Source organism: Strix aluco, chromosome 23 (assembly GCF_031877795.1).
Source record: "Strix aluco isolate bStrAlu1 chromosome 23, bStrAlu1.hap1, whole genome shotgun sequence".
NCBI classification, from domain to species: domain Eukaryota; kingdom Metazoa; phylum Chordata; class Aves; order Strigiformes; family Strigidae; genus Strix; species Strix aluco.
The window spans coordinates 4,468,891-4,482,800 of NC_133953.1; the positions used below are offsets into that span (position 1 = coordinate 4,468,891).

Sequence of the window (13,910 nt, forward strand, 5' to 3'; positions counted from 1 at the left end):
TTTGTTCTGGGGCAAAGAAAGCAACAGATCAGAAGCGCTTCAAAGAAGTAATTGATGTGTTTTTATGGCATTTAGAATTGCAGAATAATTTATGCTGGAAAGGACCTCTGCTCAGAGCAGGGCCGCCTCTGATTTTAGATTAGGTTGCTCCCTGACAAGCCAGACATCAGTTTAATGGGAGGAGGTAACACTGGCAAAGGTCCCGGGTCCCCACACTGCAGTGTACATAAGCATGTCTGATACAAAATGCTGGAGGTTGAGCTGCTGGAACTGAATGGCCCTTTTGAAATATGTCCTTGGGAAGCATATGAGTGAAACACTTGGTTTCCTCGAGGGTGCCGTCCCTTAAAAATGAGCTCTTCACAGGAAGATTGCAGAGATGGGGCTTGGGTGTGGGTGTGGTCTCCTATTTGTGGTAGAACTGGTTTTGTAATGTGCTGGTGAGGGTGCCAATCTATCAAAGCCGTGTTCTAACCAGACTAATAATTGCCTTGCATGCTGTCTTTTATGCAGACAATGTACAAAGCCAGCCAAGAAAGCGAGTGCTATGTCATAGATGCAGAGGTGCTAACTCACGACGTCCCCTACCACGATTATTTCTACACCATTAACCGCTACACGTTGACTCGTGTTGCCAGAAACAAAAGCCGACTCAGGTACACTTCTTGGGGGATAAAGAGCTTTACTGATGACCAAAAGTCACCTTTGGGTGGGAGTTCTGCTGTTTGGTGTGGTAGAAGGGGGGGAGGAGAGCTTAGCCTTATGTCTGTCCTGTTGCCAGAACACTACTCTGTCACAAAGAGTTAGTGTAGGGGCAGCTGCCTACTGTAGGGACATCGAGCAAACGATAGACCCGATGCAGAGGAGTTACAGCTGCATCAGGAAGAGGATTTATAGACTTCTCTTGCCCCCTTCTTGGAAGCAGTGGTGTGCAGGCCCAGTTGTCACACGCAATAAACTACATGGATAAGCAACAGGACGCACTTCCAGGGACTGTGTCTCTGAGATGTGCTTGGGGGAAAGAGCAGAGGAATTTGGCAGCAAGCAAAGCTATAGGCTTTAGTGTTTGACTTCGATAAGTAATCTAAATGTCTTCCTGCCACGTGGCTGAAGGTCTCGGGAGGCCACTGCCTTTGGAAGGACGTTTCATGCAGTGCTTCTCCTTGAGAAACACAAAAGGCTGAGACCATTCCAGAAATAACAGTGTGCGTGGTTATTTCTCATATTTACGTTGACAAAGGATTGTGAATTGACATCACCTCCAGGAAGCAAAAGCGGGAGAATGACTTTCCTTTCTTCACACAGGGTTTCCACAGAGTTACGTTACAGGAAACAGCCTTGGGGGCTGGTGAAATCCTTCATTGAGAAGAATTTTTGGAGCGGCCTAGAAGATTATTTCCGTCATTTGGGTAAGAGTGGCAGTGACTGGAGCTGCAGTAATGACCCACAAACGGTGGCACCGTCCATAGTTTAGGCCTCCCTCCCTGCAAGTGGGCAGCACGGCAGCGTGGTACCTGCTGCCAGCCAAGTGGGGATCAGATCTCGGGGTGCCTTAGGAGAGGGGGCAACCACAGTTATTACCACGGCGTTGGTAGCACTTGCTGGAATTAGTCGGGTCACCAAATCCTGCTCTGGGGCGGGAGCGCAGGCAGTCTGGGGTCAGAGTTTGACAGAAAGCACAAGGGAGGTGTAGTGTGTCCTCTGGCATGGGCCTCTTACACCCTGCCGACTTCTTAGGCCCAGCAGCTGTGCCATTAGAGGGCTGAACTCGGTATCTCTGCCAGGCCAGTGCCCCTTCTGTGAAATGCTTTCTCTTGTGTCTCTGCAGAGAGTGAACTGACCAAAACGGAGAGCACATACCTGGCTGAGGTCCACAGACAATCCCCCAAAGAGAAAGTGAGCAAGCAATCGACCGTGCGCCGGAGGAAACGGGCCCATGCCCACCTGCGGGTGCCACACTTGGAGGAGGTGCTGAGTCCTGTCACCACCCCCACGGATGAGGAGGTTGCACATCGAATCAAGCACGTGGCAGGTAAGGAACTGCGGACGCCTCACGTTGGGGACGGAGAGCTGGCTACCTCTGGGGAAAAACCGGAGCTTTGCTTGCGGAAGGTTAATGGGAAGAGGGGCCAGGACTTTCCGGGGCAGGGAGGATGTATTGTGATTGTTTGAGGGAGGTGGAGGGGTGGGTAGAGGGAAAACGGTTGCCCTCTACATCAGCCAGCATTTCTTGGCCTAAATGCATCTGTCTCCTCAGGTTCCACTCAGACACGGCACAGCCCTGAGGAAAGCCCCAGTGGCTTCCACCTGCAGAGTGTCTCCAAGATGTTCCTTGTCATCAGTTTTGTGTAAGTGATTTTTTTTTTTTTTTTTTTTGCTTTCCTTCACAGTCAGCCTTTAACAACTTTGGTCCTTTCATGTTTCTGGTGTTCTGTGCTCCCCTGTGCCAGTTTTTCCTCTGTCATATTCCCCTCTGGTCCCAAACACAGCACAGAGGAGAGGAAAGCGATGACAGGCAAAAAGGAATTAATTAAAATTTCCCCCAAATGCCCCATCAGCTGTTTTATCTGGCTTTATCCCAGGTTTTGCCAGTACTTCGCTGGCCACTGATCTGGTGGTTCTATAGGTTCTGGATCTTATTTTATCAAAATCTCTCCTTTCCCCTCAGTTTTAACCTTGTTTTAATGAAACACTGGCTTCACAGACCTGCATGTTTCTGGGAGTCCTAAATGCAGGCCAGCTATACTGTCTGGGACACAGGCAGCGTTGATAGTGGCAAGCAGGGAGAGGAGAGTCAGTACTTAGACAAAAATACAACAAGTAGAAAGAGTCTTCTTTTATTTCAGGGACTCAATTTAGAGGTTTTCAATGACATCTAGAACCTGTGGGGTGTTTTTAAAATTTAAAAGAAGTCATTTAATATAATCTGCCAACAAACTAGTGGTTGTCTTGAAAGATGACCATGCAAAGCTCTCTGGGAGTTGCTGTGCTATCCCAGCAGGGCTCAGTGTGTGTGAGGACTCTGTTGCTTCTTTCCTCTGGTCTGGCAGAACCTGTTTGGGTCTGGTCCTGGGTGGTGATTTTGACGAGAGATACCACCTCAGAAAGAAGCTAGAGATGATTTCTGCAAAAAAAGGGTAGAAACACATGAAGCAAGAGATTGGCATGATTTCACTAGTTCAGCAGCAAGAACAAAGTTTGGTTTGGGTCCCTTTTCTGCCACCACCTTTCACAGACTTGGATGGATGTGTGCTCAAGGCTCCTATCCCTGTGGCTCAGTCTTTGGGCCTAAACCCATTGTTACTGTTTCGCTGCCTCTCGGGCTGATGGTAGCTTTCAGGTGCTAGTGCTGCAGCGGTTGCTGGGCAGGCGCTGTGAAGTGGAGCAGTCTGAAGGAGCAATCCAGAAACAGCAGGTTTTTATGTCGCTTAGGGAAGCGAAGCAGACTGTTAATCCTGGAGGAAGAGCAGAACTTGGGCTCACTCTTTTCTTAAGCTCCACCCACCTTTTAGTGAGGTGGGAAGAAGCTGAGATTTGTTCACTGAGGTTACTTTTCAAATGGAGCTCCTTTCTGCATTTCCTTTTCCCAGTGGGGATAGACTGGAGAATTTTGCAGCAGCAACCCAGCCAGTTGCTGTAACAGTAAGTTAAAGTAATGTAATGAGAAGATATCCTCGTGCTCTCTTCTGCCTCTAGATGGGTGAGATGCAATTAAAACTTTGGGTAGGAAGGCATAAAAGCTTTACAATAATCTCCCCTGACAGGCTACTAGCTTAGCTTAGCGTGGTCAGAGCCCTCCATAATGTTTTCAGAATACTCTTCTGGCCAGTTGCCATCCTCCTGACCGAACTGGGTGATAGTGGGCCATTCTTCCAGCAAAAGAGCTGCACTATTCAGAGACAGGCATGAGCATGTTATTTTGGAACCTCTTCCCTGACCGTGGCTGACGGGAGGAGTGGAAATGCCCGTGCATGGCAGTGGGGGGGCAAGAGGAGCAGTACAGGGTCTGGTGAAAGCGCAGGCCTGTGGCAGCGGTCCCATCCAGGTGAGGCTGGACATGTGCAGGCTGCAACGTGTGTTTATGTGTCACGGTGCCCTGCCTGGGCCCGCTTTGGGGTGTCTGTGAGAGCCGCACGCAGCTCCTTTTGCTGAGCGAATTTCACCATTAGTTGCAGGCACATGGTTATTTGTCCGTCCTTCTTGCCTCTCTCCCCACTGTTTCTTTCTTCCCTCCTCCCCCCACACATATCTGCACCGTCTATGAGCCTTCTCTGCTCAGCCCAGTTTCTCCTGTTCTGTGTCAGTCTGTTTCTAACCTGCAGCTCCTCCGTCTTTTCTCTTCCCTGCTCCCATTAGGATCTGTTTCAGGTACTGTCTGTCTCTTATTTTTTACCTCTTTACACTCCCGTTTCCCTCCCTTTCTCTGTATTCAGCACATCCGCTCATCTAACCTGTTCTGTCTGATCCGTCATTGCTGTCTGTCTGTCTGCCTCACTCACACATTTCTCCCATGAGGTGAAGTTTTGGGTTCTGAGCACCTGGCCCTTACTCAGATTAAATTCCCACTCAATACAGCGTGGACCTGAGCCCCAGACACCTTCGTTAAAGGCTTGGGCGTTTTCCTAGCTGTGATTGGCAAGCAGTGGGCTATGAAGTTCTCCTGCTGAACTGTTTTCTTTATTTCCAGTCTGGTGATGCTGGTCATTCTCAATATGATGCTGTTCTACAAAGTCTGGATGTTGGAATATACTACGCAGACGCTCACGGCATGGCAGGGCTTGCGGCTACAGGAAAGGTATTGTCACATCTGCTTTGTCTTTGGCCTCTTCTGGCATGTTCCCTATGGATGTCAGAGGCTTTCCCAGGACACCAAAGCTCAGGGCTCTCCTGTAGATTGCTTCTTTTTTGTGTAAAACAGATGAAAGAGGTAGGTAGCTGAAGCTGTGGGGCCATCAACATTTCCAGATCTCACACTGCAGCAGAAGACAGTGAGTTGAGGCAACCTCTGCTTCTTCCCAGCATCCCCTGTAACGGGGGATGCTCTACAAATACACATTTTGCAGTCTCGGGCCAAGGTTGTCACCTCCCCTCCTTTGACAGCTAAACTTCCCTCTGTATGAAAAGCAGTGCCTGAGAAAGAACCCTTTGTACTCGGAGGAGAGTTTGGGCCTGTGACACACAATCAGCTGTTTTCCTTCTGCTCCACTTGGCCCCTCCAGCCCTGCTCTGGAGGATTAATGCAGCCTGAAGGCAGGGGCTTGATACCTATGCTGACCTGCCATTAAAGAGAGAGAGCCAGCGCTGCTATTGCTCATAATAAAGACTCACACAGCATGTCTAGAAAAAACAAAACACAGAAACCATACAGGGCTACGTGTCCTGCGTTGCATTATTCCCCATCGTCGGCCAGGGTGCCATCCTTCAGCACCCACGTCTGGCAGGCAGTGGGAGCACGCTGCCTTCCGTCCTCACGTTCCTCTCTGGCAACTGGGCCTTTGGTTCCACCCACACTACAGCAACTTCCACAAAAGGCACATCTTTGCTATGAATTAATTAATTCTTTACCATGGTTAAGACAGAGTAACTGGTATTTAATTTAGGAAAATATTAAGCACATTTAAATGCACTTCTGCTCAAGAAAACCTGCTCCTTTAGGGTGAAAAGATCAGACAGAAACTGATACAATCTACACCCTCCCCAATACACTTTGCTCCCCCTTGACCCAGCACTGAGGGATCTGGTGGAGTTGGGAACTGTCAGTGTGAGGTTCATGGTTGGACTTCAAGGTCTTTTCCAAGTGAGACTTCAGTTTCCCTAGATTCACTCTTGCTCGTGTTCTGCCTGACAGGTTACCCCAGTCGCAGTCGGAATGGGCCCAGTTACTAGAATCTCAGCAGAAGTACCATGACTCAGAGCTACAAAAATGGCGTGAGATCATCAAATCCTCGGTGATGCTTCTAGACCAGGTGAGACCGCGTGGCCAGTTAATGCTGTGGCTAGAGGGTCACTGTCTCCTCCCAGCCACCTGCTCACAATCCTTCGGTTCCACTGTTCCATCAGGTGTGTCACCTCTGCTACTGCCACCCTTTAGATCCATCTTCTGACATGGCAGTGGGCAGCAGGTCCCAAGGGCTGTTTGCAGGATACTGTGGCTTCTCTGTCACCTCACAGGGGTCCACATAGGTCAGAGAATTCTACAGCGCCAAAAATCTTGTATTAGCACGTCTTATATCTAGTCTCTGGCATCCCAGTTGGGAAAGCAAACTTTTTTACCTCAACCCTGGATTCATATGTAGCTTGGGGGGATGAAGAGGACACGCTCTGCGTGGGCCCATAATAGCACAAAGCCGGGGGTTTTGGTATCTGCTGCCTAAAGAGCCAGTTGGACCCTGGGCTGCTTAGAACAGAGCTTGTAAATGAAAGCTGCTCCCCCCATACCTCATTCTGCTCGGCCCCTTCTCCGTTACCATGGAGAATGGTCTCTCACTGGCTCCCCTCTTCCCACTCCCCATTTGTACATCCCAGCCCCGATGTGCCGCTCCCAAAAGTTAATTGTGGTATTGACACTTTACATGGAAAAAGGAGGCACCAACGGGGAAGGAAATCCCGAAGCGCTCTCAGCTCTAGGGAAGCATCACAGTGGAGAAATTTCTTGTCTTGCAGATGAAGGATTCACTAATAAATCTTCAGAATGGCATCGGGTCCCGGGACTTCGGGTCAGATCCAGAGGAGAAACGGAAACGTTTCCACTAGCAGGCAGGAATGCAGGAGGCCAGAGGATGGTGTGCAATATGTGTAAATAGGTTATATAAATATATATATATAAAAAATATATATATACAGAATATAAATATCTATATTATATACAGATTTTAAGAGAAAAAAAGCCTACGTATCGAGAGGAAGGATTGACCTCCAACACTGGCTGAAATGGAGCGTCTCGGTGGTAGCGTGGGGTGTGTGTGTGGAGGGCTGTGCTCTCCCAGCACTGAGGTGCGCTTAGGGGTGTGCCCGAGTGTGCTCCCCTGGGCCCATCACCACTCTTCTGTAATATTCCTGGCTGTTTGTCTGTCTGTTTTGTTTTTGTTGTTTCAAAGGGAAGCATCAGAGTGAGTGCCCCCCCCACCCCTCCCTGCGCATGAAGGTCCCCGATGGACTCTCTTTATCTATACGTACAAAGGGGACACTGTCAACTCTCTTACCTTGCTGGCTTCAGGGCGGAGAGGTTTTGGCAATCTTCTGTCAATCCCATACAGAACTATTCTGCATTTGGAGAGGAGGCCTCTGGAGGAGTTGCTGTAGGTCTGTAGAGAGCAGATCACACCGGCAATCACCTTCTATACTTCCAGGAGCAGAAATACAATTTGCTGTCACGCTGGCCAGCCTGGTTCAGAGAGCAAAGCACAGAATGTAACTGAGCTGAAATGCTTTCTCCAAACACTAGTTTGCTGCCTCCTGGTACTGATACTGCATTAAGAGCCGAGGAGAGGGTGGGGAGGGGAGTATCTGCCTACAAGGTGTGTGGATGGAGGAGAGCCACACCACAGAAAGTACACTTCCATTCCCTTTGACAGTGTCCCCTTTACATCCGCCATTGTTCTCTGCTTTCTGTGTGCTTGGGCCCCCGCCATTAAGCCATCCCTGTGCTGAAGATCTACATCGGTGCTGAAAGGGCAACTACCTGTGTGGCTTCCCACAACAGGGGGAGTACCCCAACTTAAAAAGAAAACCAAAATTAGTATTTATTTGCAACCGCTCCCGCTACCCTGCTCAGCAAATTTCCCTCCAGCCCCTGGTCTGCAGGACCATTTTGCTTGTACCACCTAACCTGTACCTTGTCTTACAAACTCTGCAGGAAAACATTAGGGAGAAAAAGAATGATTTCCTTCACTGTGGATATTTACATGACTGCATCTATATAGCAACAAGACCTCTGAAAGCCTAGGCGAGGTTAGGAAGGGTCATGGGGACCAAAAAAGAAAAGAAAAGAAAAAAAGGGACTGTCAGTAGGTGGCAGGATAGGTCTGGAGGTGTATCCACGGTGTGAGGCATCTGACTGGTATCTCTTACAAGCTGGATAGCGAAGCATTTGCTCTGTAAGCAAAGGCAGGTGGTAGAGCTGCGTTAAAAAGACAGTATGTGTTTTTACTTGGTCTGGGGGATAATTCCGACCTCTCATTAGCAGCCAAATGAGGAAGAGGGGCGGTGAGGCTGCGCTGTGCTGTGCCGAACGCCACTGTGACTGGTGGGGATGCTTGTTTGAATGTTTAATAAATGCTTTCTCATCTTACCCAGACAGGTAGATTAGGTGATATGCCAGGCCCTCAATCTCCACCTTGTTCAACACCAGGATTTTTTAGACCTTCTGAACAGCAGGAGGGAGTCAGCTGCATATTCCCCTTATGCAAACGGTGCAGTTCTGGCTCGTCCCTTGTCTCTAGCTCCAATGGGTGCTGAAAGAGCAGGGGCCTAAGGATGAGTAACTGGTCTTCGTACCTCTGTACCAGAAACTCTCATGCGCACAGCTGGGTGACAAAGTGGAGTCTAAGGAAAACCCTCACAAGCTCCCGCTCGTGCAGTCCAATTAGGGAAAGGTAACACACGTAGAAGTAACCTGCTGCTTTCTCGCAATCTGCCTACAATTTTCATGACCAGGTGCTAAACACAACATGTCCCACAGAAGACAACTCACATTGGAGTGCGGATGAAGATGGGTTATCAAAAAGACATTTAAGGGTGTGAAAGCAAGGTACAATAGGGAAAAACATGTCTCGGCAACTAGAGAGTAACATGTATTTATGACTATTTATTTAATTTAATGCTGCTGACTACTGTACTGCTCCCTGACTTTTCTCCAGGGAGGCTGCTGAAATGGCTACTGTACAATGAAACTGAGGTGCTAGTGCCTGGGAGGGGCATTCTGTGGCTCATCTCAGGACAGGAGGGCCCTAACTCTCCACTGTGACTTGCCACACTGGCTGGGAGTCCTGTTTCCCCATCAGTCACTCCCATAAATTACTAAGCACAGAAAAATCCCCTGCTGCCCATCTTCCACTTTTCTAGAATTTAATTCCAAGCATCAAGAAAGAAGACAGAGAGGAAGCCCTGTGCTTGCCACCTTGCCCATGCCAGAAGAGAAAAAAGCCACCTCTTGAGAAGAGAAACCTGGAACGTGGCAGGTCTCTGCCACCTGGCTGGGAGGGTGTTGGACATAGACAGACATAACCCATCGAGAGGCAGAGAAACCCACCTGTCCGAGAGGGGTGAAAATAAATGCTAGTGATCAGAGTTGGTTTCTTACCCATTTCACATTCCCTTGCTAGTTACAGAGGCAAGAAATCCATTCAGTCATCCTTGTGTGCATCTTCCTCTGCAGTGTTATTCCAGAGTGCTGTCACGTTAGATTTGGGATGTTCCTGCTAACGTGGCTTCCTCAGGTTTGGTCCTGCAGACAGAGTGGCACAAGCTCCATTAAATTAACACGAGGCCATGCAGAGCCAGCTGTAACAGTCCCAGTGGGTGAGCAGAATGAATATTAGTGATTACTTCAAACTGGGTTTAACAGGTTTGACATACCCTGACGCACAGTCATGTTAAAATCCTTCAATAACGAGCATAAGGGTGGTGGTCACCCAACAGAACCTTGCACATGCGGTGCCCTTCAGACTGAGGAAGGTTGAGGCCTTAGGTTTCTTTTTCTCCGATTCCTAGTTATTGACTTTCTTTTTGCCATTTGGCAGCAAGTCTGGCTTGGAGTTGGATAGGAGTCATGATCTTTATTGCCTCTTAATGTATCACAGTAGTAATAAAAGAGAGAAAAGCAAGGTCTTTTCCTTAAGGCAAAACCCACAATGGCACTAAAGGTGAGGGCTTAAAACAAAACCTCAGCATGTTTTCATCTAGATGCCTTCCTCTAGAGAGCTGCGACAGGAGTCACCTGCTGCTGCAGCAGAGTCCCAACTGACAGATTAATTCCTTTTGCAGCCATGGACAGTTTTGGACCCATCACTTTATATTTCCTAGAGAAATTAGTAACGCTTTCTAGGAGCAAGGCTGAGCAACCTGAATAACGTTACAGGGGGTGGTACTTCTGCCTTCCCTAAGCAGTCGTAGCTTGGCTTGCAGTGTCAGGGTTCCGCTTCTTCACTCGCTTGCCCTGCCTTCCTGTGTCAGAAATCCCAGGGTAGGGGTACTTTTCTTTGCAGCACCTCACAGACGTGTTCCCCTGCAGAGTCCTCCCTCTGACCCTTCTGCTGCTGATAAGCTGCCAGGTGAGAGCAGCCGGGTTTTGATTTGCAGAATCTGAACAACTACAAAAGAGATTTTTTTAAAAAAAAGCATTTCTCCAGCCAAATGTAAAAACTAATGCCAACAGCTTGTAGCCTAATTCTTGCCAAGTAAGATGCTACCTGCTGGGAGGAGGGAGAGGGAGGGACAGAAGGCTCTGATTTGCCAGTTTGTGTATCTGTCTCACCTGTTTATACGGGAGAAGAATATACTCACTAATCCTGGCTTGATAATATCTCGCTTCTGATAAACACATCCCTTCTGATGTTTGACCTTAAAAGAGGTGTTTGGGTTATGGCATCTGGGACCGGCTCAAAGTGAATTTGAGACCTGGGTAACTGCCACGCCATCACCCGTTCATAGATACCAAACGTATCTAGTGCAGCACCTGCGCATAACGTCCGTGAAGGACCAAAAGACACAGGTTATTCCAGGTGGTAAGATCAGAAGCGTGTGCCCAAGGCAGGGGCATTGCTGGGTCTGCACATGCTACTTAGAGGAAGGTACCTGCAGGGGTAAGAACGGGAGCTAGCTATGAATTCACTGGATAACCATGCTTTTTTGGGGGCTCAATAGCTAACCGATAATCCAAGGCACACTTCAGTCAGAAAACTGTGATATTAATTGATATTAACTGCTACTAACTTCCGCATAAATCCCTTCTGTCTCTCAAATCCTTTGGGAGAAGAGAAAGAAGTTGTGCCCCTTTGCTCTCCCCTGACATACCTCAGTGACGCTGCTGACGTAAACTGTGTGTAAAGGCACGCTCTGCAGCCTGCCCTGGCGGTCTGGGGCAGCAGTCTGCTGTCCGAGCACCTCACCCCACTTCTCTGCTTTAGAGCCAATAAAGGGAAACCTTTATTTATGATACGCCACATGCCTTTTGCAAACATGACCCCGTATTGAAAGAGGCAAGGTTTCAAAGCGTGGTGCTTTGCTGGATTTCAAGCCCCATCTCAAAACTGCCTCTGAAAATGATGCCTGCGTTGCTATATCCCTTCTCAGAAAGCCTGGCCTGCTTCATCTGGGTTCTTAGCAGACAGACCCCATTAAGTTTCAGCAGCTCACCTGGGTGTGGATGAGGACAGACTTTTTAGCCTACTTTAGCTAAACCATGTAGCCTACATATCTGCTTTTTCCTACCTTTATACAAGAAGGTAGAAACTTGTTTTCCAAATAGTGGCTGAAGACACTTTTGGTCAGGGTACTTGAAATGAGACCTATTGGATCTGCTCTGCAGTCATTTCTGTGCAGATACACCTGTGATACACCGAGGCAGAGTGAAAGGCGTCCTTGCAAACCTCATGCTTTGATTTTCCACGTGTCAGAGGAAAAAAAACCAGAAGCGTGTGTGTAGAGGCAGGTTTTGGTGAACACAGCACCTGTGTGTCACATGGCCTTAATCCCTCTCCCTTTCCTGGTAGTTTTGCCTTCTCAGATGTGTTATTTCCATCATCTTTCACTGACCCTAAGACACATAAATAGAGGAGATGGACAGAGAGGGCAGCCTGCAGCTTTCACACCATCCAGCACTAAGAGGGGTGGAGGTAGTCTCCAACCCTAAAAAGACCAGTGCTGCTCACACGGAATGAGCTGCTACAAGAGGTTAGTGGCAGAAGTTTTGGGGGAGTGAATCGCTTCTGGGTAGTTAGAAGGGTCTTTCTGTGCTACTAGGAGTGGGAGAACGCTTGGGACTCCTCTTCCCCTGGGGTTCATTTAGGTGAGCAGTTAGCACAAAGCTAGCAGGGGAGTTAATGTCTGTGCAGGTGGGTACCCAGGTGTATGCAGTCTCTGGCCTAGTGCCATGACCTCAGAAGGGGCTCTGTCCCCAGTTGGGGTGCCTGGCAAACAGATCAAATACTCCTCTGCCATCAGTGCAGAGATGCTGAGCTCTACCAGTCAGCCTCTGCTTTCCCCAAGGGCGATAGAAGCAATTCCCAGTGTAGAGGTGGGACTTTCTGGTTCCACAGTATGTGGAAAAGCAGAGTCAGTAACAAACACTTTAAAGCAACAGTGCCTGGCTCAGGGGAGGCAATGTTTGTCAAGGCAGCTGCTGCTGCCCCACAGCTCTTGACAGACCAAGTGCTGAACTCAAAGAGACCTTTCCAAGAGGATCTCTGCTGGGCTTGCTGCCACTGATGTGTTCCATGGCGTGGTCATGCAGACTCTGGCTTAGTCTTTTCAGTCTCGGCACTAAAGTAGCCGGCAGGGGTTTGCTTAAAACCGTACTCGAAACAGAGACTCTTAAACCAAAGCATCCGAGGTAAGTGGCTCACAGAACATTTCTGTCAGCGTAGTTTCCGAGACGCGACTGTGCTGACTCCCCGTCCCGTCCCCCCTGCCCGGCACGCTCTGATCTCTCTGTGCTTTGCAGGCTCCACAGCACGCGTCTCTCTGTGCCATAACACCTTTCTTTTCCTAGATGTGCACACTGGCCAAATAATCTCCTCGTGTCTTGATCGACTGCCGATTGAGATTATTTCCCAATCTAGCCAGACAGCATGGGCTTAACTCGTAGCATGGATACGCAGCGTGCCATGCCCTCCTCTCCCACCCCCGTTTTGCAGCGCTCGCTACGGCTTTTCCCTCTCCCCTCACACCTTTGCTGCTGGACAATCATTCCCTGTGTCACAGATGGACTGACCTGGTGCTGTCCCTGCTTGCCTTTCCTTGCCGCAGTCTGTGTGCTCTTTAAGTGAATGTGTTTTATTTTTTTCAGTAGGGAAAAGGTCTTCCTTCTGCTGAAGGAATTGTATTTGCACATGGCTCAGGGAGGTACCTCCTCTGGCCGTTTCTGTTACCTCACTCATTTAGGCCAGTTCCATTGCTAATGTTAAATGGCCACCTTCCCCAACCCAAACTCCCAGAATAAGTTAGGGAATAAAACCAAGGTGCAGCTCAGGTTCTAGAGCCATTTGGTCGTGTCTCAGTTTGGGCCCAATCTGCCTCAGCGGCGTTAGGATTTGGGAGAGCAGCTGTCACAAAATGGCAGCTTTATCCAGGTAGAGCAGACACTTAACAGACACGGAAGCACTAACCTGGCTCTCGGCCCGACGAGGTCAGGGCGGAGGGAGGAGCAGCGGAACCGTCGCAGCGTTACAACCGCCCGGGGCCTGGTACCCTGCGGCTGTGGCACCTCTGGGCCGTTACCCTTCTGGCGGCACTTCATCTCCCATCACGTGCTCCAGGGCTGGATAAAGCTGCTAAAAACCACCTGAGGCCCTGGATCCTGCAACCCCAGTCGCCCTGCGTGCGCTGCAAATGAACGAGGATCGCCTCACATCAGCGAGGAGCAGGAGTGGGTCCTACAATCACCCCTAGGCCTGCGTTTCCCTTCGGGGTTTCCCCACCGCAGCGGGGGGCTGTTGGCCAAGGCCGATGCGCCTGTAGCGCTCACGTGAACTCTTGGGTGGGGTGGGGGAGGAACCGTGGTTTTGTTTGAGGAGTTGTCTAACTGTCATAAACTTTGCGCTGTGCGCAAAATGCGGTAAAATGATAATGAAACTTACCTGCTAGAACCTAGGAATTGTAAAGGCTATGCAGCCAAACTTAATGTAAAGTAGCTAGTACAATGGAAGTACAGTATAAATTAAAAAAAAAAAAAAACAACTATCAAACAAGCA

General features: G+C 49.1%; 1 protein-coding gene and 1 long non-coding RNA gene across 11 annotated transcripts in view; one reads left to right on the top strand and one right to left on the bottom strand.

Moving 5' to 3' along the window:
- The window catches only part of GRAMD1B (GRAM domain containing 1B), a 132,665-nt gene extending 118,755 nt beyond the window's left edge, over positions 1 to 13,910 (top strand). For all 10 annotated transcript variants that reach the window (XM_074848997.1, XM_074848992.1, XM_074848993.1 and 7 more), the window contains 7 exons: positions 514 to 656; positions 1,306 to 1,409; positions 1,829 to 2,032; positions 2,258 to 2,348; positions 4,688 to 4,795; positions 5,849 to 5,966; positions 6,664 to 13,910. In XM_074848997.1, coding sequence (XP_074705098.1) covers positions 514 to 656; positions 1,306 to 1,409; positions 1,829 to 2,032; positions 2,258 to 2,348; positions 4,688 to 4,795; positions 5,849 to 5,966; positions 6,664 to 6,753 — 858 coding nt within the window. In that variant the 3' untranslated portion in view covers positions 6,754 to 13,910. The remainder of the gene's footprint in view (positions 1 to 513; positions 657 to 1,305; positions 1,410 to 1,828; positions 2,033 to 2,257; positions 2,349 to 4,687; positions 4,796 to 5,848; positions 5,967 to 6,663) is intronic.
- LOC141933896 (uncharacterized) lies at positions 2,711 to 9,442 on the bottom strand. The gene is made up of 4 exons (XR_012626242.1): positions 9,302 to 9,442; positions 8,292 to 8,453; positions 7,203 to 7,384; positions 2,711 to 3,124 (listed from the first exon to the last, which is right to left on the bottom strand). It is a non-coding gene; the product is annotated as an uncharacterized LOC141933896 (long non-coding RNA).